The 21,427-nt window shown below is 34.1% G+C and overlaps 1 protein-coding gene across 1 annotated transcript in view; it reads right to left on the bottom strand.

Moving 5' to 3' along the window:
• The window catches only part of DNAJC1 (DnaJ heat shock protein family (Hsp40) member C1), a 205,854-nt gene that overhangs the window by 122,406 nt on the left and 62,021 nt on the right, over positions 1 to 21,427 (bottom strand). The window contains exons 2-6 of the mRNA XM_029954409.1: positions 12,806 to 12,907; positions 12,276 to 12,322; positions 5,769 to 5,934; positions 4,787 to 4,884; positions 3,728 to 3,821 (exon numbers count right to left, since the gene is read on the bottom strand). Of these exons, the coding sequence (XP_029810269.1) occupies positions 3,728 to 3,821; positions 4,787 to 4,884; positions 5,769 to 5,934; positions 12,276 to 12,322; positions 12,806 to 12,907 (507 nt within the window). The remainder of the gene's footprint in view (positions 1 to 3,727; positions 3,822 to 4,786; positions 4,885 to 5,768; positions 5,935 to 12,275; positions 12,323 to 12,805; positions 12,908 to 21,427) is intronic.

Below are 21,427 nucleotides of genomic sequence, written 5' to 3' on the forward strand. Positions count from 1 at the left end.
CTTAGCATGACACCCTCAAGGTCCATCCACTTTACTACAAATGGCCAGATTTCATTCTTTCTCATTGCCATGTAATACTCCATTGTATATATATATATATATATATATATATATATATATACCATATCTTGTTGATCCACTCATCAGGTGATGGACATTTAGGCTCTTTCCATGATTTGGCTATTGTAGAAAGTGCTGCTATGAACACTGGGGTATATGTGCCCCTATGCATCAGCACTTCTGTATCCCTTGGGTAAATCCCAGCAGTGCTATTGCTGGGTCATAAGGGAGTTCTATGGATAGTTTTTTGAGGAACCTCCACACCGTTTTCCAGAGCGGCGGCACCAGTTTACATTCCCACCAACAGTGTAGGAGGGTACCCGTCTCTCCACACCCTCGCCAGTATCTATAGTCTCTTGACTTGTTCATTTTAGCCACTCTGACTGGTGTGAGGTGGTCTCTCAGTGTGGTTTTGATTTGTGTTTCCCTGGTGATGAGTGGTAGGAATGGGTATTTAGAGGAAGAAGTTAGAGATGAAGAGTGTTGACAGGACAAGGACAGAATCTGAGTACAGATCTGGCTACTATGAAGGCCATTTGCTGGACGTCTCTGAATCTCCCACTTTTAGTTTGGACTCTCCTTCTTATCCAAATAGCTACATACTTACACAGAATACTTGCATATCAGTTTTAATGAATTTCATGAAATTCAAGGGACTCACACTCAGAAGTGAAATTCCCTGAACTGACAGCTGCTTAGCTAACTTACCGCACGCCCAGAGGAGTTAGCTGTGTTAGCTCTTAATGTCTGTCTTGACACATACTTGTGTAATTGTAGGATTCAATTTAAAGATTGTATTAAAAAATGAAAAGTGAATAGAGAAAAAGAGTTGTTTCTATGAAAACCAAGTAGATGCTTTGGAAAGCTCAATAAAAGAGTTGCTAAAAATGCAATAAAAGAGTTGCAAAAAATGTTAATTAAAAATGCTAGATATAAGTTAGTCAATTATGAAAGACCAGGGGAAATCATAAAACTCTATAAGGATTATACAATTACATTGCTTGGCAAGAATCTCATTTAACTCTTCGTTAAGAAATCAACTGGGGGCGCCTGGGTGGCTCAGTCAGTTAAGCCTCCGACTTTGGCTCAGGTCAGATCTCACGTTTGTGGGTTCGAGCCCCGCGGCGGGCTCTGTGCTGACAGCTAGCTCAGAGCCTGGAGCCTGCTTCCGGTTCTGTGTCTCCCTCGCTCTCTGCCCCTCCCCCTCTCATGCTCTGTCTCTGTGTCAAAAATAAATAAAACAGTAAAAAAAAAAATTAAAAAAAAAAAGAAATCAACTGGAAGTTTGCCCTTAAAGAAACCAAAATTATAGATATGGTATATGCAAGAAAAAAACTAAAAGAGTGGCCCTATATCACCTGAGTGGTGAATAAATAAATAAAGGCAAAGTGCGTGCTTAAAATGGTTAAGATCTCACGCATCATTTTGTCTACGTAGAACTCTAGCAGGGCTTCTTCTCTGACCACTGTACCCATCACCGGTCTAGACTGCTTCAGGTAAGAGGGCTGCTGCTAAATTCCACAAATATCTTACTGAAGACCTCAGAAGTATCACATCAAAACTTCAGTATTGTGGATAAGGTGTATGTATTCATATTACACAATTTTATGCATGATACATTCATACAAAGTTACAGTAAACTAAAGGGAAAAAAGCAGATAAAAATCTAATCCTAACAGCAACTACTCAGTATTGCTTTGCTGATGCTTTCTATATTGACCAATTTGTAATACTTTCCCTTTTACAGTTTGTATCAGAGTCTGCTATATACATTATATTGTTAGTGAACATGAAAAAACAAATCTTATACCCTCAAAACAGAATTAAAATACCAAGTATTTGGTTTTTTTTTAAAGAACATTGTCTTATTTTTCTTCTTGGAATGAAATCATCAGAAAAAAATAATTAGAATAAAACTTAAAAGTCAGATTTACAAAGGTTAAAAAACACCTAAATCCTAGTATCTCAACACTGAAAGCAACAGGTATCACAAAGTAAGTAAAAATTTTAAAACTCAAACTGATCCAACAGTTTAAGAAAGCAGAGTTTCTAAAGAAACTAAATATTTTTGTAAAACTCCTAATTTTTGTAACTTTAAAAAATTTACGGTAAGGCAACATAATCTGTTAGCTCTAGACTCTGCAGGCAGATAATTTAAAATAATAACTTATAAATCTAAATCATCTTAATATATCAGTTCTAGTTTTGCAAATTGCTCTGCATGCTAACCGGGATTTATGGTAATTTTACCAAATAAACATTGTTTCAAATGACTTAGCTTACAAAGAAGTGTTTCAGATTGACCTTTTATGTGATAACTCTATTTACTCTGCCTCGTGACTATAAAATCTATCTACACTCTGGTTTGCCTATTGCAGATTCTAAAGCAAAACAAAGCAAAACAAAAATCACTCTTGAAAAACATAAGAAAATACATGTCCTAAAATATGTTTTGGTTACATCTTTTCATATACATACTGGTATGACAAGTATACTTTACCTGTCTCTCTTATTAAGACTTACAGAGCATAAAAGGACTACGGGTTTTATGCAAATAAACAAGATAATATGCTAAATAACTTATAAACAAAAGCTTTCAAATTACCAAAATACTCCAATTTTCTCTAACTGTTCAAAAATATATGATTCTACAAGCAATAACTATTAAGATGAACTATTTTGATGAAAGAGTTGATAAATAATTTCACAAAGACTACTAAGAAACACACTAGTGATTTTTATTTCATTTTCCTAACATAAAATTTTTGTTATAAGAGGAAAAAAGAAAATGCAGAAGTTGGAGTCATTCATTTCCTTAAATTATTATGAAAAAGAGCTCTGATATGTAAAAAGAAGCGGGTAGAACTGGGTAGGAATCATCTGGCTCTCGTGTTTTCTAAACATTTATTTTCTGAAATGAAATTTCCTACCCAAAATTACAACTTAAAAGAACCTCAAAAATTTTACACTCAAACTATTACATGTACTTTTAAACGTTATGTTTATGTGCTTGGAATTTCCTAATCAGATGCAATAATTAAAATTAGCAAAGCAATAATTTGATAAAATATGCTTTGGTATGCTAAACATTTTTTAAACAGAAGAGAAACTGTCTTAGACATTATATATAGCCACATTCTATTGTTTGATCAAGGCTGACTAGCAACAGAAACTGATTACCAATATAAGACAAAATATCTCACTCCTCCTAAAGTAGCAAATAAAATGGAAAGCAATGTATATTTTTGCATAATTATACAAGTATTCATGTAGGTTGCTTCCCCCCCACACACAGTGTACTTAAATGCTGTTAAAATAACAGGTGACAGGCTATTTGAGTCCTCTTCTTTTTTTCTGGCTATACCTTAAATGATTACAGTGAATTAAATTTTTATTGCTCTTATACCTTTCTAATAATAGTATTTTTTTTTCCTTTTTCTAATGTCTTAGAATTCTAAGGTGTTCTAAAAGCAATGTAAGAGACAGTTACAGGGATAGACACCTAAATAATTTTAGAACTATTCTAAATAGGTTTATACTTCTATCAATTCAATCAGCATTATAAAACATCCATTGTCTATCAGTACTCAGCAGACATGGGCATATATTATTTCATGAATAATTAAAATGAAAGCATCTGATATTATAGCAAAGAGGTACGCTTTACCTGGATGAGATGAGGCAATGCTTTTAGTGTAAGGCAAAACCAAATTCCCACCTTGCATGGAAGCAAATCATGCCACTGTGGTTTCATCAGTAATCTAAACGCGGGTGGGGGGGAAGAAGCAAATACAGAAAGTTGGGAACGAAATATTTTTATAAAGATCATGAATGCCATTATGAATGGAGATTTCAACAACAGCATGAAGAAATTTTTCAATGAAATATTTATGACGGCTATCACTACATTTGATGTATCCTGTGACGAAACACATGAGTTACAACAAGCGCAATTCGCACAGCAACTGAGAAAAGCGAGGCTAAGATTTGGGGGAAGGAAGCTCCTAACCAAGTTATAAAGATAGAGAAACAAAAGCTCTCTTTCTAACCTGGACTTTTCGTCAGTTCTGCAAAATGAATTCTTAAACCTTATGATTACTTCAGCTATAAAAGACTAAGCGTCATCCGAGTGTTCCCAAGTGCTGACAAGCAGATATGAAGACTGTAGCATAAACAAACCGATACATAAAATTAACGGCATCTGCAGCTCACTGAAACATTACTCACTGATGTCATCAGAACAGGAGGCAGGCAGCACAGTCTCTGATCTCCATCTCACATTGATCCAGTGCCTGCCCTGCTGTGTGAACTATTTAAACCCTGTATTTCTTTTTATGAATCGATACCAGAAATGGTATCTTTCTGAGTGTACCGCATATCACTGCCTTTCTGCATTCTGTCACTTCTGAGCTAAACACTCAAGTGACAGATCCTTCCAGGAATACTTTATTTCCGAAGTTCGGTATAAAAATTTCAGTATAAAAATTGGGGGGTTTTGATTGCTCAAACATATCTTTACATTTTATAAGGGGGGAAAAAAACCCTGTAGAACTTTTGCCTAAGATTAGGATTTGCCTCATACACTATGGCACATTACTAATCTTTTATAAACCTACTACAGATGTGAATGTCAGCAAACCTGAAATGAATATTCACATGAAGTTGAATCACATTAAATATACTTTAAAACAGTTTCAAATGACAAAATATTTTTATATGCACCCACCTTTCATTTTTTTCTGAAGCGCCAAGTTTTGATACATCCACACTCTTGCCGCCTGTCTTTTTTCTCTTTTCTCTCTTTTTTCTACTAAGCAGTTCATCCTTAATGTGGAAAGAATTATGGTTACAGGTTATCATTAACATGTACTCTTCAAATGTTATCAAGAGTCCTCTGTGAAGGGTAAACATTATAGAAGAACATTTATGCAAATGTATGTAGGGTCCAACATGATTAAGTAAAATCATCAATCTTTAACAATAACTGTTGCCATGGCACCGGGTCCTTAAACACACATGAAGTTCAGCACTGTCAGTCATGTGCATCTCCATAGCAATCAAAGTTTTCTAAGAAGAGAAAGCATTCAACTTACTTTTTCTCATTCATCCAACTTTAATAATGTCACTTCAAAAAGAATGAGTAAACAGATGCTAATTTATGAATACTGATAAATACGTTTTATTATCTTTAGCACATAAAACCCCAAAGCAGAATAAACTATGTGATGGCATGTTAAAATAAGAAAAGTGTAATTTTTTAACCAACTGATCTCTGAAATGATAAAATTATACTCATTTCGAGTCTTATGTTTAGTTAAAACCTCTTAAAGTAAAATTCTTAACATAAAAGGCGATGATGCAACAATTTCTAAGATTATTTTTACATAATACATATTTGTTGGTAAGGTGACAATTAAGAAAACATGGCCCTACCTGCTAATTTTCAGCTAGATAGTTGGGCCATCACAAAATTTTATGACAAACTCAAATGCCACATTTTTTATTAAAAAAGAAAGAAAATCCTTCTTTTAGGTCATGGGTTCTTCTTGACTTCGAAACACATCAAACACCAAAAAGTGAGTATAATACTATTAGAATAAGAAGTGTATATAGAAAAATTGAAATTTTTATCAGTTGAAAAATAAAATGTCTGAAATTCCAGATAAAATTAAGGAGGCTAGATCATTTGATTTATTACCAATACTTACCAGTTGTTTTTCCAGGTAGATTGACCAAACCACAGCATAATGACCCACTGTGAGAATAATGAACAGAAGTAATGCCAGCTCAGCATTGCTCATTTTTCTCACCCGCCTGTAGTAGAATACAGGCTGTCGCCAATCTGGAAGTCCATTGATCAGAATATCATCATACCTACAGTAGCAAATATAATAGTTTTTCATGGGGAGTTTAAAATAAAAACAAAAAAATTTATTCATACCTATATTTAAAATGAGGGAAGAGAAAAGAATTTCTCCAAAATATGTAACATTGATGTAGATTATCGGCATTACAATGGCCTACAAATTCAAACCACTGTGCACTGTACAACCAGACAAACTTCAAAAAGATACACAGTAATACACAGTGGACACCAGACCTTGAATTTAACAGTCACCCCAATTGTGTGACTTCTGGAATGACATATAAACTGAAGCCATACAGTCTACCTCTCTATCAGTCTGCAGTAAAGACCCCACCGTGGAAGTCAGCAACAAAAGGAAGGATCTCAATGGAAGAAAAAATCAAGATAAAGAACTCTATTTGTTATCATTAATTATATATTAATTGAACCAAATTCAGGATAAATTTCCTAGCCAGTGTTATTATTTCCAACCCTGTACTATGTAGTTCAGAGTTGAAATGTTCATATATGTTATTTTATCAAAGCTGCTTCGTGATTAAAAGCCTCTAAGACAAGCATCTTCTAATTTTATATTGCTCAAATTCCTTTAAAGAATAAAAAGTTTCCAAAGTAGAAAGAGATCGGGAAACAAGCAGTGTTTATGTTAGATTTCTCAGTAAAACTGTTTATTTGTAAACATTTAAGTGGCAATTTCCTCATTTTTGGCTTTGCTGGAGGGAGAGAACATAACAGATAAAAGCTTTCCTAGTAATGCATTTTAAATCAGCTTTCTTTAGAATAAAATTTTAACCGAATTTCAATTTACCTGTCAGACCATTAAGACAAATATTTTTAAGGTTAAAAATCAGGAGTAACACTTATGATTGTAAAACTCAAAATGGTCACACACAAACACTGTATGCTCAAAACACACAACCTGTTTATCTTAATTGAACACAACTCATTAAATATTCTAATCACACTATTTCTAGAATTAAATCTTCACTGAAAGGCCTAATTTGGTGCAACACATTGACCAAAATATTTTAATTAAAAATATTCTGAGTTAGTCGCAGGCCTAATTACAGGAATAGAAATAGGGAGTATATTGTCAGGCAGGTCAGTAGAACTCAGTAGTAGGTTTTTCTCAAGTAAATTGACCGATCTAGGAATAATAGCGCAGCTGCTAAACTGCCAGTCTTGACATGTAAATCAATTTAAATGCAACAACTGCAGTAGCTACTTTGATAGTTATTAAATTGATACCTTGGAGATATGCTGGGAAAAAAAAATAAAGCAGAGGATTTATTATAGGCACCTTTTTTCTTTAGTAGGAAAATATCGGTTACAAATTCAAAATATATTTTATTAGCAAGACTGGAAAACCTGACATTTAGATAAACTTAGATTATTAATAATAATGGCGGATCAGAATAACTAATGTTCAAAGCAAAAGACTTTAATTAGTACTAAACTCTTAAATGGCAAATTGTGTGGTGTACAAGAGTGTACAAATTAAAATATGGTTGTGTGGTGGCTGGACCAGACAAAATTTGATGTTAAATATTCTCTTTTTCTAATCTATACAGCAATTCTTGAACACTAACATCAAGATATAATAACATGATTTAATCAAAAGCTATCCTTCCTGTCCTCAAAAGTTTGTTTAAATCTATCTTGGCAAAAATTGACATTTTAAATGAGAAATGGATTAGCAAGAAGGTTTCGAGATTACAACGTTTGAATCAAGGCCAAAGAATGCTAAATCCTGAATTTATTCTAAATCTACATTCTACTTCAGATTTGTTCAGAGAAAAGGAGGTGGATATAAAAATCACGATTTTCAGCTAATCTCTCCCATGAAATAACTTCATGTTTAAAGTGGTTATTGATAAAGAACATCTAAGGAAGTGGCAGCAATTCCCTAAAAGGATTACTAAGTATTAAATTTGTTTTAAATCTATACCGTATTGGAAGAAACGTAACTAAATTCATAGCTATGAATCTCATACCACACATTTTATTACCATCATTGTTGAAGTGCTAGGTAACTAGTAATAGCTAACTCTTTTCTACCCTCACATACAAGTTGTATTTAGCGTACAGCCAAATTCAAGACAGCAAAACCTCATGCACTGAACACATTAAACAGAACCAGATATTTACTAAGCTATGTCTGCCACTCTAAACAACAGTCTCCAAGGATTAAGCTTAGAATCAATGCTCTATTGATTTTACTATCAATGAACATTATGGCTCACACGACTGGCCATTTTAGGGGAAGATAGCTTCTATTATAGTTCACTTTTTTAGAATATATGCTGTTAAAAGATAAATCATGGCTTCCCCGAAACAATGAAAAATAAAGATATTTCTTAAAATACAGAGGAACTATACTCATAGTTGTTTAAGAAAAAAATGTGTTGACAACACATAAAATGTAAAACATCACTATGTTATGCTGTTTCTATTTTAACAATACTGTTAAAATGTTCTGTAATTCAGCTCATGCAAACTGCTCTCAATAATTTGTTAAAACCAGATTAAGAATGTGCACACATATGAATATAAGAAAATATGAAAGTAAATCTGTGTAATGAAAATATCACTAATGCAAACAATGGTACAGAATTATTAAGGCTATTATCTTGGAAATTAAAATACTGATTAATCAATTCCACATTCAACATATGGCCTAAAATATGTTTACTTTGATTTTTCTTAAAGTGTACGTGATAAATATAAAAGAATGGTTACACAATCCTTAGCGAGTTTCACTCTATAACCTCAATTTGTCAAATATTATTTAGCCTAATATAAATATCAGAAAGCAAAGAAGTCTAAAAATGTTTAAATTACCAACAAAAAAATTTTATGTAAATATAAAATATTTACATATTTTGAAAAATAAAATAGTAACTATGACAGTAAAATAGAAAACATATCTATTGTGAAGACAAGTATTCAAGTAATTCTAGCATTTGCCTAAATTGTACATTTCCCATCATACAAAGTGTAAATTTTTAGTTTAAAACAGTAATAACCACATACATTTAGGTCACATTTTGAATTTTGAGTAAAAATTAATTACACAAGATCATAAGCATGAAACACATCTAAATTAATCAATCATACTCTCCTTTAAAGAATGCCAAAACTTGTGGTACACAGCACTTCATATATTGCATATAATAGGTGTCTTATATCTCCTAATTAGGGAAGGTACTAAGATTTCTTATTCTCAAGTTAATGTTTACTTTTCTTCAAATACACCTGGAATCTAATTTAGAACAATGATGTAATGGATTTATAAACGTTTAGTATATTAAGGCTGAGATAACTATTTTTCACTGGATTTGAAATAAAACATGATTTTATTTAGTAAGCTAAAAAAATACATTCAACTTTTACAAGTATAGTACTGTAAAATAGATGCACTAAAAACCAAAAACAAATCTAAAATTGCACAGCTGGGTTAACAAAATACTGCTAGTTACTAATTGAGAATATATTTTAAACAAAAGTAATATACTAATATTACAAAGCATGTTCTAGTATATAAATGAAATGATTGGTGTCTACTCAGTACTTCATTTCATCTAACACTCAGGATACTTGTATAGAAACTTATGTCAGAATATAGCTGAGTTGCTATTCCCCAGAAGAAGCAAGTTACCTCTGGAGTTTAGAAAAGGCTGCTATGCTAAGCTTCCTTACATTAGCCAGGCAAACTTATTTTCATATGTTTTGGGAAGGGAAAAAAAAAAGGCTTGAAAGTTTATTCAGAATCTCACTCCCCAGAATCTATTCAAGAGAATTTTTTTTAAAAAGTTCAAAGACTCGTATGTGAATATTCATAGTAGCGTTGTTCATCACAGTCGAAAAGGGGGAACAACCTAAATGTCTATCAGTTGGTGAATGGACAGAAGTGGTATATGACATGGAATATTATTCAGCAACAAAAAAGAATGAACTACTGGTATGTGCTCCAATAAAGTGTACCTCAGAAGGATTATAATAGAAAGAAGCCAGATGTAAAAGAGCACATATTACATGACTTCATTAATATGAAAGGCCCAGAAAAGACAAATTTATAAACACTGAAAGGAGATCAGTGATGGCTTGGGACCGGAGTGGGGGCCGCCTGCAGACAGCTGGGAGGGAACGTTCTGAGGTGGAGGTTCTGTTCTAAAACTGGATCGTGGTGGCTTGCACAGCTCTGTAAATTCACTAAATCAAAATCATTGCCTTGCATACTTAAAATATATGACTTCTATGGCAAGCGAATTATACCTAAATAAGGCTGTTTAAAAATAAAATAAAATTTGTCTTTTCCTTAAAAATAGAAAAGGAAAAGGTTATCCAATTTTACCTACCCATTGTGATTCTCTTTTCTACCAAAATTTAAAGAATGCACTTGATTTAAGTGAAAGCACAATTACTTGTAGGAGAAATAAATAGGGAAACACAATATGACAATTTTCCAAATTGCAAATTCCTGCGAGGTTACACATTTAAAAGTACTTACTTAATGAATATCTATAATCAATAATTGTGATACCAGACAGTATTTTTTAATACCAGTATAAGACAATCTTCTTTTGGAAGATAAAAATTACTACTGGGGTGTTTTTTTTTCCTAAAGGAATTAGAAACATCAGGTAATTGTCTGTAGAGGTGCGTTTCTCATATATGTTTAAATACACATAGGTCACCTGGCCTCAGGCGCAAGCTTTAGAGAAGTGATTCTCAGCTTGATGAGTTAAGACTTTTGCCTCAAGGAAAACCAGTTACCAAAGAGTTACTAGTGCCTCGAGGGGTATAAATACTACAGCTGTTTGTGTAACTGTCAGATCCATTTTATCACTAGCATTGTAAAAAAACTGCAAAGGGAAGAAATCCTAAAAAGAAAATGTTAGGTGAGTATACATTAATGAAGAAACATTTTATACATAAGAAGTGATTTGTTCTATAAAGATATAAATGATTTTTCACCAACGGAAAGAAATTGTTACAAAGTTTACTGACTTTTGAGATAACAAACAAAGCGACAAACTCTAATGCCAAAGATGTAGGGAGACTAAATAAAGCTATCTTTACAGACACATTCTTGATGTGTGAAATAAAACTAGGGACTCAGTGAGACAAACCAACTAGAAAATATGCACAGAATGACCAACGCTTCTTTCAACAAACTTCTAGGACTCTTTCAACACTATGGATTATCTCAAACCAGAGGAATGTCTGCTATGGTATCTGGACCACTGCCAGCCCTTGTTATAAAGCAAAGAACACTGACAGAGAATATCTTGAGTTCCTGCTTTGCAATCTGACAAACTGAAGGATTCAAATTAAAGAGTTAAGATGAGAACCAAGAGTAGTAGCTAACATTTTAGGACACAGAATAATTCCAGATAATACATTTGAAGATTTTTTTTTTTTAAAGAAATGACTAGTCTAGACTAGCCTAGAATGGAACATACCAGTCTGTTTCATACACTGTTCCGTGAAATTTTTGCTTCCGGTATGTGAACATGTATGTGTGTTCTAAGGCATGATGTCAAATATTCTTTTATTTTTCAAATATACTTCTTACTGTGGGTCTGACTTAAGAAACTTTGAAGCCCAATGCAATAGTGTCTACACATTCCACACATTCTGAAAAGGTGTAGGAAAGGGGCCTCTGTGCAATCTCCCAAGTCACTGGCACTGTAAACCTCTGTACAAATATATTACTCTTCCGAACAGGGTACAGAGAAGTCCCAAAGTGAGGGGGCTGCCTCCACTCAGAAGTTTAACCTAAACACAGAATCACCAAAGCAGAGTAAGGGAAGAGGAAAATGCAAAAGAAATAGGAAAAAGCAGCAAAGATTTTTCTTCCACATCTATTTTCTACAAACTTATACAAGTCTGTTCTCACAAATATCAGGGTTTGAGAGTGAGGAAATATCAAGAAATTGTGATAACGCAAATATCGCTAACAGCCTAATTCCAAAGCATTTTAAGAAATAAGAAAAATAAAAAGACCACCAAGCACAGATAGGAGTTATTACTGACGTATCAAAAATGACTGGGCATTTGTTTGAAGTCAAGTGGTATTTGTATTTCCCAGAACACAGACACTCATGTTAAGAGTCGTATCTAACGGAGCCACGACTTGCTAATGCTATGACTCATGATCCTGAAGTCTGTAAGTACAGAATCAACCTAGTGAATCTTTTGAATATAAATTAACTCTGCTATAAACATAAAAAGAAACAAAAATAAAACACTAACTTATAATAAAACGTTTAGCGAGACAACTCTTTCCTTTATAAACCAAGACATCAAATTACAACATCTTAAGTCAAATGCAGAAATGAACACTCACCTCTGCCTTCGTTCATCATCCTTTAAAACTTCATAAATGGCCACCAACTACAATGAAAGCATTACTTTAAAATAAAAATACTCTCAACTATAAGCAATCATTTAGGGAGGTGAGCACATTATAATGCACAAGCAGAAAACCCTGTGTGCACATATATACAATGAACAGATACAATCTTAATTATATGTAACATTTTATGGTTTTAGTAGAGTCTTCAGAGGTTAAACAAAAAAAGGCTTAACACCAAAATAAATGTTTGTAAAAGGTGCAAAGGTAATTATTAAAATGTGCTTTTTAAAAGCAAAAGCTATAATTTGGACAAGAAAATTATGACAATTATGATCCTCCAAGAATTACTCTAATATAGAAAATATTGGTGATATTTTGTAAAAATTGAATAAACATATTATATTCCTAAACTACAACCTGATTTTCAAGTAGAAATGTTCTACATATAAGTTACTATTCCTGCTAGAGAACATTTATTTATAAATCTGTTACAAAACATATTAACAGCACACGTCACTTACTTGTCTAAACTGAGTTTCTGCATTTTCATCTTTATTCTTGTCTGGATGCAAAGTCAGTGAAAGCTTACGATATGCTTTTCTAATGTCCGCAGATGAAGCATCCTGGAAGTGGTAGGGGGAGGGGAAAAACACAAAGCAAACGTTGTCAGAAAAAGAAATTCCCAGAACCTTGTTAAGATCTGAGAAGACAGCCAACCAAGTGCAGGACCCCAGGCAATGTAATTTGAGCAATCAGTCTAACAACCAGGCTATGCAACTGGTCTGACCCACATGACTGAACAATTATTCAATCTAATTTGGCTCTCCTCTTAACTTTTCATTACCATACAGTCATTTAAAGAAGACAGTATTTGGCAAAACTTTTCAAACACTTGCCTTCCTAAAATTAACCAATAAATCTTTTTCAGTAATTAAGAGATCAAAAAGAAACAAATTAAAAATTAATACATCCATGTGCCTTCAAAGAAGGTCTTTATTTATTTGAGAATCTTAAAGCCAATTTCTGAATCCCAGGCTTACCATATGTGGTTTCTTCATTTTTATTTATATTGAATGTACCATCAAGCCACAACCTATGGAATCTCAATTTCACATGTCAAAAGTATGCCTATTTGAAAGCAGTTACATTTGCATTTATCCAAAATAACTATAATTAGTGTGTATATTGTAGTTAGTGTTTTTATAGTGTTTCCAAGGGCGTTTTCAACGGTGTCCAGTTTCCATAGTCTAGTTTGCAAAAATAAATTTGCCTGTTATTTATATATTATTAGTATAGTTTAAACATATTTAAAAGGTCACCATAGTTCAGTAAGGGTATGTAGGATTCAGCAGATGTTAAAATTACATTCTGTGTAATCCTGCATGTTCAGAAAAACTCAGAAAACATTTCCATAGCCAGCAAAAAATACATAATAACAAAAAATACAATGTCAAATTGGATTTAAAACTTGATCTCCACTAAATTAAAAAATGATTCCAATAACTAGCATATTCATAGTAGTACAAAATAATAATGTTTATTAAATTTTATTTTGTTTTAGAGTTGAAAATTTGTCCAATTAATTCCTAAAACTACTGTCCTGAAAAAGTCCAAATGACTAAAAATCCAAAACAAAACACACACGCAAATCTGTGTACCTGGGACTAAACAGCTGTTAAAGAAACAGCTGGAGAGACGCAGAGCGAGAATTTGTAGAGCTTTCCTTTATGAACCATTATTTTCACTATCAATTTCCTGGGGCTTACTGCTCCCGGGCGTCACTCTAGTTGACAATTTTAGCTTAGGTGTGAATACTTTTGTGACTTACAGAGGACCGACAAGATATAAAGTTAGCAGAGTAAATGTTGCAGGTCACACAGTTAAAATAATCATTCTCATCTGCTAAATAGAATTGATGTGTTCCTTCCACTTAACAGGTTAACATGTAGTAGAGGAGGATGATTATTTACTAAAAATCTGTGATGGAGATTTTGTTGAGCAAAGAGGACAAATGTCACTGAATAACTGCCTTCGAACTGGGATTTTCATTTTGGACTTGATTAAATTGGGACTATATCATAGAAAAATTTCAAAAGTAGATTTCTTACAAAACAACACATATGTATTTTATTGTGTTACAAAATTAATTCATGCTCATTATGAAACACCTCTGACTTATTTAAAAATAAAAATAACTAAAAGTCACCTAAGGCATTTCCCTCCTTCCTGTCTTACCGTGCTGATTCTGATTCTCCATTTTCCTGCCGCAGAATGGGCCCTAAATATAAATGCAGCCAGATGGTCTCCTATGTCAAACCCTTCAGTAACTCCCAAGCGCCTTCATCATCTGTCTTTTCCACTCTTTGTAGCTTTATCTCCCACTACCATGGCCCATCCTCCTGGCCCCCAGATCATTACACATTAGGACGCCGCTCCCCAACCTCATGTTTTTGTTTTGAACCCAGCTGTAGATACAGTTCTCTCCTGACTAAGGAATGAGCATCTCAGGCTACACACAAAGGTTGTCTGACTTTTTCCTCCTCTTGAGAATCTGTCCTGTGTGGTTATTTCACCAATTAGCTCTACTCTAAGTGGACAGAACTGAAAAATTTGAGGATTTCCCTATCTAAAAGACATGCCCTAGATAAGCTTCACCTAAAACTGGTTTATGGATGTATCTAATTTCAGTAAATTACTTAATGAATCTTATTTCATCCTCATAACAAAGCTATGAGGTAAGTATAGTTGTTGCTAGGCTCATTTTACTGATGAGGTGAGAGAGTAACTTGCTCCAACTCATACTGCTGGTAAATAGAGAAAATAGAACTCAAACTCAAAAAATGCTGCATCAGAAGCAGAGATCCCTGTGGTAGCTCTTTAGCCTGAGTTAATAGATTTGGGTTGAGAGTCACTTTATAAGAGGCTACAGCTTTGGGGAGGCAGTGAAAACAACTGTTACATCCATACTGATCTGATAAACCATATGGAAAACATCCACATAACTACAATGTGAATATTCAACTGCAATTTTAAAAGTAAAGACTCTGCTACCCATTAATTTTTCTAACATTTTATGTAATATTTCTACTAGAGACCTGAATGTTAGAACATTCACCTCCTATATGCAGTAGATTAGCCTTTTATCTCCCTGGCTTACAGAGAATAGTTTTTGACAGGGCTGTGGCTATTTTTAACACTGTTGACATCAGTAGATCTACAGAGGTCAATTAGAAGAATTCTTTTCCTTCTAAATATGATATGGTTCCTGGGCAACTTGAACATGAATTATCTTAATGTTTGGATGACCTCTGTAAAGAAGATACATATGAACATTCTTCAAACAAAACAAAACTATGAATGTGATATATATTTGTCAAAATTAAAACAGCACAATGGGACAGCAGCAAAAATGACAGAGTAGGGAACTGCAAGGGTCTTTCCTGCACAGCAAATAATCTGGCAAAAAGTCAGAGTCAACCCAATCTCAACTATGCAAACTACTTAAACAAGAAAAAGGCAGTTGATTCTCAGTTAGGGTCTTGAAGACACCAGTCTTGAGTTCTTGGTGTGGGTTCCCAGAGCTGAAGGAAGCAAAGTGGACTTGGTTTTTAAAGAACCGTGGTGGTCTGTTCTGGTCTGCCTGTTGGTTCCCTGATGGACTGTGTAAAGGGCTTACCTTAATTTTACCAAACTCAGAGCTCTTCCAAGGCGGAGAGGCAATTAATTATCTAGGGCACTGGTTAAAAGCATGAAGACAAATTTATTAGCCAGTGCCAAAGGGGGCAAGGAATAGCAGTTGGGCCATAGAACACACATCATAAAGCTTCGGAGGAAGGACCAATAAGATGCTTTGGGGTATATGGGCTTTGAAAAGCTCCCACATACTCCTTGGAAACCAGAAGACCATGTGCATGCCCAAGGTGGCGTACATATTCAGACAGACGTTGGAAGGTCCTAAATTGTCACTTCTGATTGGTCTTTTGCCTGGATACAAGCAGAAAGTGAAGGCTGAGAAAGTTGTAAACCTAGCTGAATGTTGAAGGCACACCCCAACATTACACAGAACTTACTCCTGGCAAAGACTACGTTCCCCCACCCACTTTGGTTCCAAGCCTTTAAGGAAAATCTGCTGAATCATTAGCTAACCACAAAGCAAAGTAGAGATGTCAGTGGCTCTAGACAAACAACAACCACAAGCAGCAAAAAAAAAAAACAAAAAAACAAAAAAAAACCCAGAAATACAAACAAAAACCTTGGTAGGGTGGGAGAATCTGACTGTATGTCTAGTGTTCATTAAAAAATTATAAGGCATGCAAAGAAAATAAGGATGAATGGGGATAAAAGAAATTAACACACAAGGTCCTTGAGGAAGCTCACACATTGAACTTACTAGACAAAGACTTTAAGACAACTATTTTAAATATGATCAAGCACATACAAAGAACTGAAATAATGTCTCACCACATTGAGAATTTTAACAAAAATACAAAAATTTTAAAAAGGATCTAAATAGGGGCACCTGGGTGGCTCAGTCAGTTAAGCTGTTAAGTAGGTTAAGGCTTCGGCTCAGGTCATGATCTTGCCACTCACGAGTTAGAGCCCCCATGTCGGGCTCTGTGCTGTCAGCTCAGAGTCTGGAACCTGCTTTGGATTCTGTGTCTCTTTCTCCCTCTGCCCCTCCCCCACTCATGCTCTCTCAAAAATAAATTAAAAACATTAAAAAAAATAAAAGAAGCTAAATAGAAATTCTGGACTTGAGAATTATAATAACTGAAAATAAAAATTCACTAGAGGGGCTCAAAACAGAGCTGAGCCGAAAGAATCTATGAACTTGAAGATAGGTCAAATTGAGATTACTCAATATGAGGAGCAGAAAGAAGAATGAAGAAAAATTAAGACCGTCTAAGAGACCCGTGGGACACTGTAAAGAGTTCCAACCTACACAAAATAAGAGTACAATTGGGAGAAGTGAGAAAGGGACAGAAAAAAAAAATATTTGAAGAAAAGTCTAAAAATAGTCAAAATTTGATGAAAGACATACATATGTGCAGCCAAGAATTACAAAAATCCTAAGTAGGATAAACACAGTCACACCTAGAAACATAATGATCAAATTGTTTAAAGACAAAGGCCGAGAGAGAGAATCCTGACATTATTAACAGCTAATTTCTCATAAGAAGCCATGGACGCCAGAAGGTAGTAGAATGACATACTTAAAGTGCTAAGAAAAGCTTTTATCCAAGAATTGTAAGTCTAGCAAACCTATCCCTCAAAAAGGAAAGAGAAATGAATATTCCAATTAAATGAAAACTGAGAATTTATTGCTAATAGGTTTGCTAAAGAAGAAATATCACAGAAAGTTCTTCAGGCAGAAATAAATACTAGACAGTAATTCAAATCTATATAAAGAAATAAATACACGTAAAGATAATATATAAATATATAAGTCAACATTTGTGTATTTTTGGTTAGTAATTCAATTTTTTTCTATACAACTTAAAGGACAACTACTAAAGCAATAATTATAAATGTAAAATAAAACAATAATATAAATCTATGTCTATAAGTATACACACATAAAGATGTAATCTGTGACAATAACTACATAAGGAATAGGAACAGGCTTTGTAGGAGTCAAATTTTTTATATTATTTAAACTAAATAGGTATTAATTTAAACTAGAGTGCTATAAATAAATGTTAATTGTGATAACCATGGCAAAGGCAAAGAAAATAAAGATCTATAGTAAAATCAACAAAAAGTGGATCAAATGGTACACTATAAAAAAATGTAACAGAAAAAAAGGCAGTAAAGAGGAACTTAGGAAAAGAGAAGGTTATTAAAGCATATAGAAAACAAACAGCAAAGTGGCAAAAGTCTTTCCTTATCAGTAATCACTTTAAATGTAAATGGATTAAACTCTCCAATTAAAAGGCAGAAACTTGCAAAATGGATTAAAAACAACCATGCTCTGAACAAATGGGGTCTACAAGAAACACGTTTTAGAAGCAAAGTTGAAAGGACACAAGTCTGAACCAAACTGACTCCATGACAGGCTTCAAGTTTCCCCTCTGACCTTGGAGGCCTAAGTGTCCGTTTCTCAGAATCATTAGACAATAAAAGGGCACAGATTGCTCAACCAGGGACCACCCTAGTAACACCCAATCAGAAGCGGTCAGCCAAAATGCTTAACATTCCTAACGGCAGGCCTAGAGAGAGAAGCTGTACATAATCACTTATTATTTAAGGCTAGTTACACCCTACGTGAGGGTCCTGGGTCCACTCTGTAATTGGTTAATACTCTAAATGTTGTGATTGGGTCCCGCCAAAAGTAACAAACACTAAGCAATGTGTGTAAAGTTGCCGCCAATACTGTTATGCGATAATGATTGGATCACTGTACCCGTGTCTCAATTTCCTGTAACTCCCCCTCCCCAAAACCCCTAAAGGCCCTGCTCAGCCCTTGTTCGGGGCTCTCAGCACGGACCCACTGTGCTGGTGAAGTCTGTGAGCCCGAGCTTAGGCCCGGCGAGCTTAAGCCCATAATAATAAATGCCCTTTGCTTTTGCATGCGTGACTCGGTCTCCCTGGTGGTCTCTGGTTTTTGGGGATGATATTGTGATCTGGGCATAACAAAGTGAAAGTGTGTGGGTGGAAAATAATACTAAATGCAAACAGTAACCCAAAGAGAGCTGGGATAACTATATTAACACAAGACAAAACAGACTTTAAGACAAAAATGGTTCCAAGAGAAAAAAGAATATTAATGACAAAAGGTGAATGCATCAAGAAGACAATTATAAACATAGATGAACCTAATAACAAAGCCCCCAAATATATAAAGCAACAACTGAACAGATTTGAAGAGAGAAATGGAGCATTTGTATAGTAATATTGAAAACTTCAATACCCCAGTTTCTCAATAATGACCAGAAAAATTAGGCAGAACATTAGCAAGTCAACAGAAGACTTGGACAACAGTAAACCAACTGGACCTACCTAACAGACATCCACAGAACATTCTACCTAACAGCAGCAGAATACACGTGGAACATTCTCCAGAATGGGCCAGATTTTAGTTCACGATGTATGTCAAATAAATTTTAAAACACTGAAATCATACAAAGTATATTCTTTAACCAAAATGGAATGAGATTAAAAATCAACTATAGAAGGATATTTGGAAAATTCACACTGTGTGGAAAGAACACACTCATGAACAACCAATGAGTCAAAAAAAATTTTTTTTTTAATTTAGATATGAATGAAAAGTGCCATTATCTTATCTCCCTATAAGATAACTGTGTACATGTTACAAGGACATAGTAACAGGCCAGAAAACTGTGCTCTCGAAGAATAAAAGCGAAAAGTTCTAAAGAATCTTTTCCCAGGGATGTTTAGATTGCCAATGAAAAGGAAAGGTCATTAAATTTCAATATCATATTATTTCCTTTTCGATTTACACATTCTGGGAGGTTTTAATTCATTAACATTAATAGTTAATTGTAACTACTTTTCTAACTTAATATGACTAAGCATTAAACAAGAAATTAAATCATGATATTCAATTTTGTATAAAGTAAAAAAGGAATCACTATAAATATTAAAAGATACTTTGATACAAATGAAAACAAAAATGCAACATATCAATACTTAGGTTGCAGAAAAAGCAGTGTTCAGAAGGAATCTTACAGCTATAAATGATGGCCAAAAAAAAATCTCAATCTAACCTTCCACCATAAGGAAACAGATAAAGAATATAAACTAAACCCAAAGCAAATAGAAGAAAGGAAATAATAAAGATTAGAGCAGAGATAAGTGAAATAGAGAACAGAAAAACAACAGAGACTCCATAAAACCAAAAGTTGGTTTTCTAAAAATGTCAACAAAATTGAGAAACTTATACTTGAGTGAAAGAGGGGATTCAAGTTACTAAAATCAGGAATAAAAGTGGGGACACATCACTGCCAATCTTACAGAAATAAAAAACAATTGTAAGAAAATACTATGCATGAGGCACCTGGGTGGTTCAGTCCATTAAGCCTCAACTCTTGGGTTTCAGCTCAAGTCATGATCTCACAGTTCGTGAGATCAAGCCCCACATCAGGCATTGTGCTGACAGCACAAAGTCTCCTTTGGATTCTTTCTCTCCCAGCTCATACCCACTCTCTCGCTCTCAAAATAAACATTTAAAACATTTTTTTTAAATGTTTAAATGCTTTTATTCATTTTTGAGAGAGAGAGACAGAACGTGAGCAGGGGAGAGGCAGAAAGAGAGGGAAACTAAATCCAAAGCAGGCTCTAGGCTCAGAGTTGTCAACACAGAGCCCTATGCAGTGCTCAAACTCATAAACCAAGAGATCATGATGTGAGCTGAAGTCAGACACCCAAATGACTGAGCCACCCAGGCACCCCTCAAAATAAACTTTTTTAAAAGAAAATACTATGCATAAATAATTATTTGCCAAGCAATTAGAAAACTCAAATGAAACAGACAAATCCCTAGAAACACACATATTGACTCATGAAAAACAGAAAACTGGACAGACATAATAAAGAAATTGATTAGTTTTAAAAACCCAACACCAAAAAAGCCCCTCAACATCTAACAAAGAAAAGCCCCAAACTTCAAAAATCTGACAACTTCGCTAGTGGATTCTAATATACATTTAAAGAAATCACCAGTCCTCTACAAACTCTCCCAAAAAATAGAGAAAGAAATGTTTTCTAACTCATTCTATGGGGCACTGATACTGAAAGCCAAATACCACAAAAAAGAAAACTACAGATCAATATCCCTTATGAATATTGATACAAAATTCCTCAACAAATTTCTAGTAATTCAAATTCAGCAGCATATAAAAACAATTATATATCATGACCAGGTGTGATTTATCCCATGAATGCAAGGGTGGGTTCAATGTATGAAAAATTAGTATTATACACCATATTAGTAAAATGAAAAACAAAAATGACATAATCATCTCAATTGATGGAAAAAGTCTATGACAAAATACAATACCATTTGGTAACAAAACAAACAAACTAGGACTAGAAGGAAAATTTCTCAAGTTGATAAAGGGCATATATGAATAATCTATAGCTGACTTCATACTTAATGGTAGAAGTCTGAAAGTTTTCCC

This window comes from Suricata suricatta, chromosome 10 (assembly GCF_006229205.1).
Source record: "Suricata suricatta isolate VVHF042 chromosome 10, meerkat_22Aug2017_6uvM2_HiC, whole genome shotgun sequence".
NCBI lineage: Eukaryota > Metazoa > Chordata > Mammalia > Carnivora > Herpestidae > Suricata > Suricata suricatta.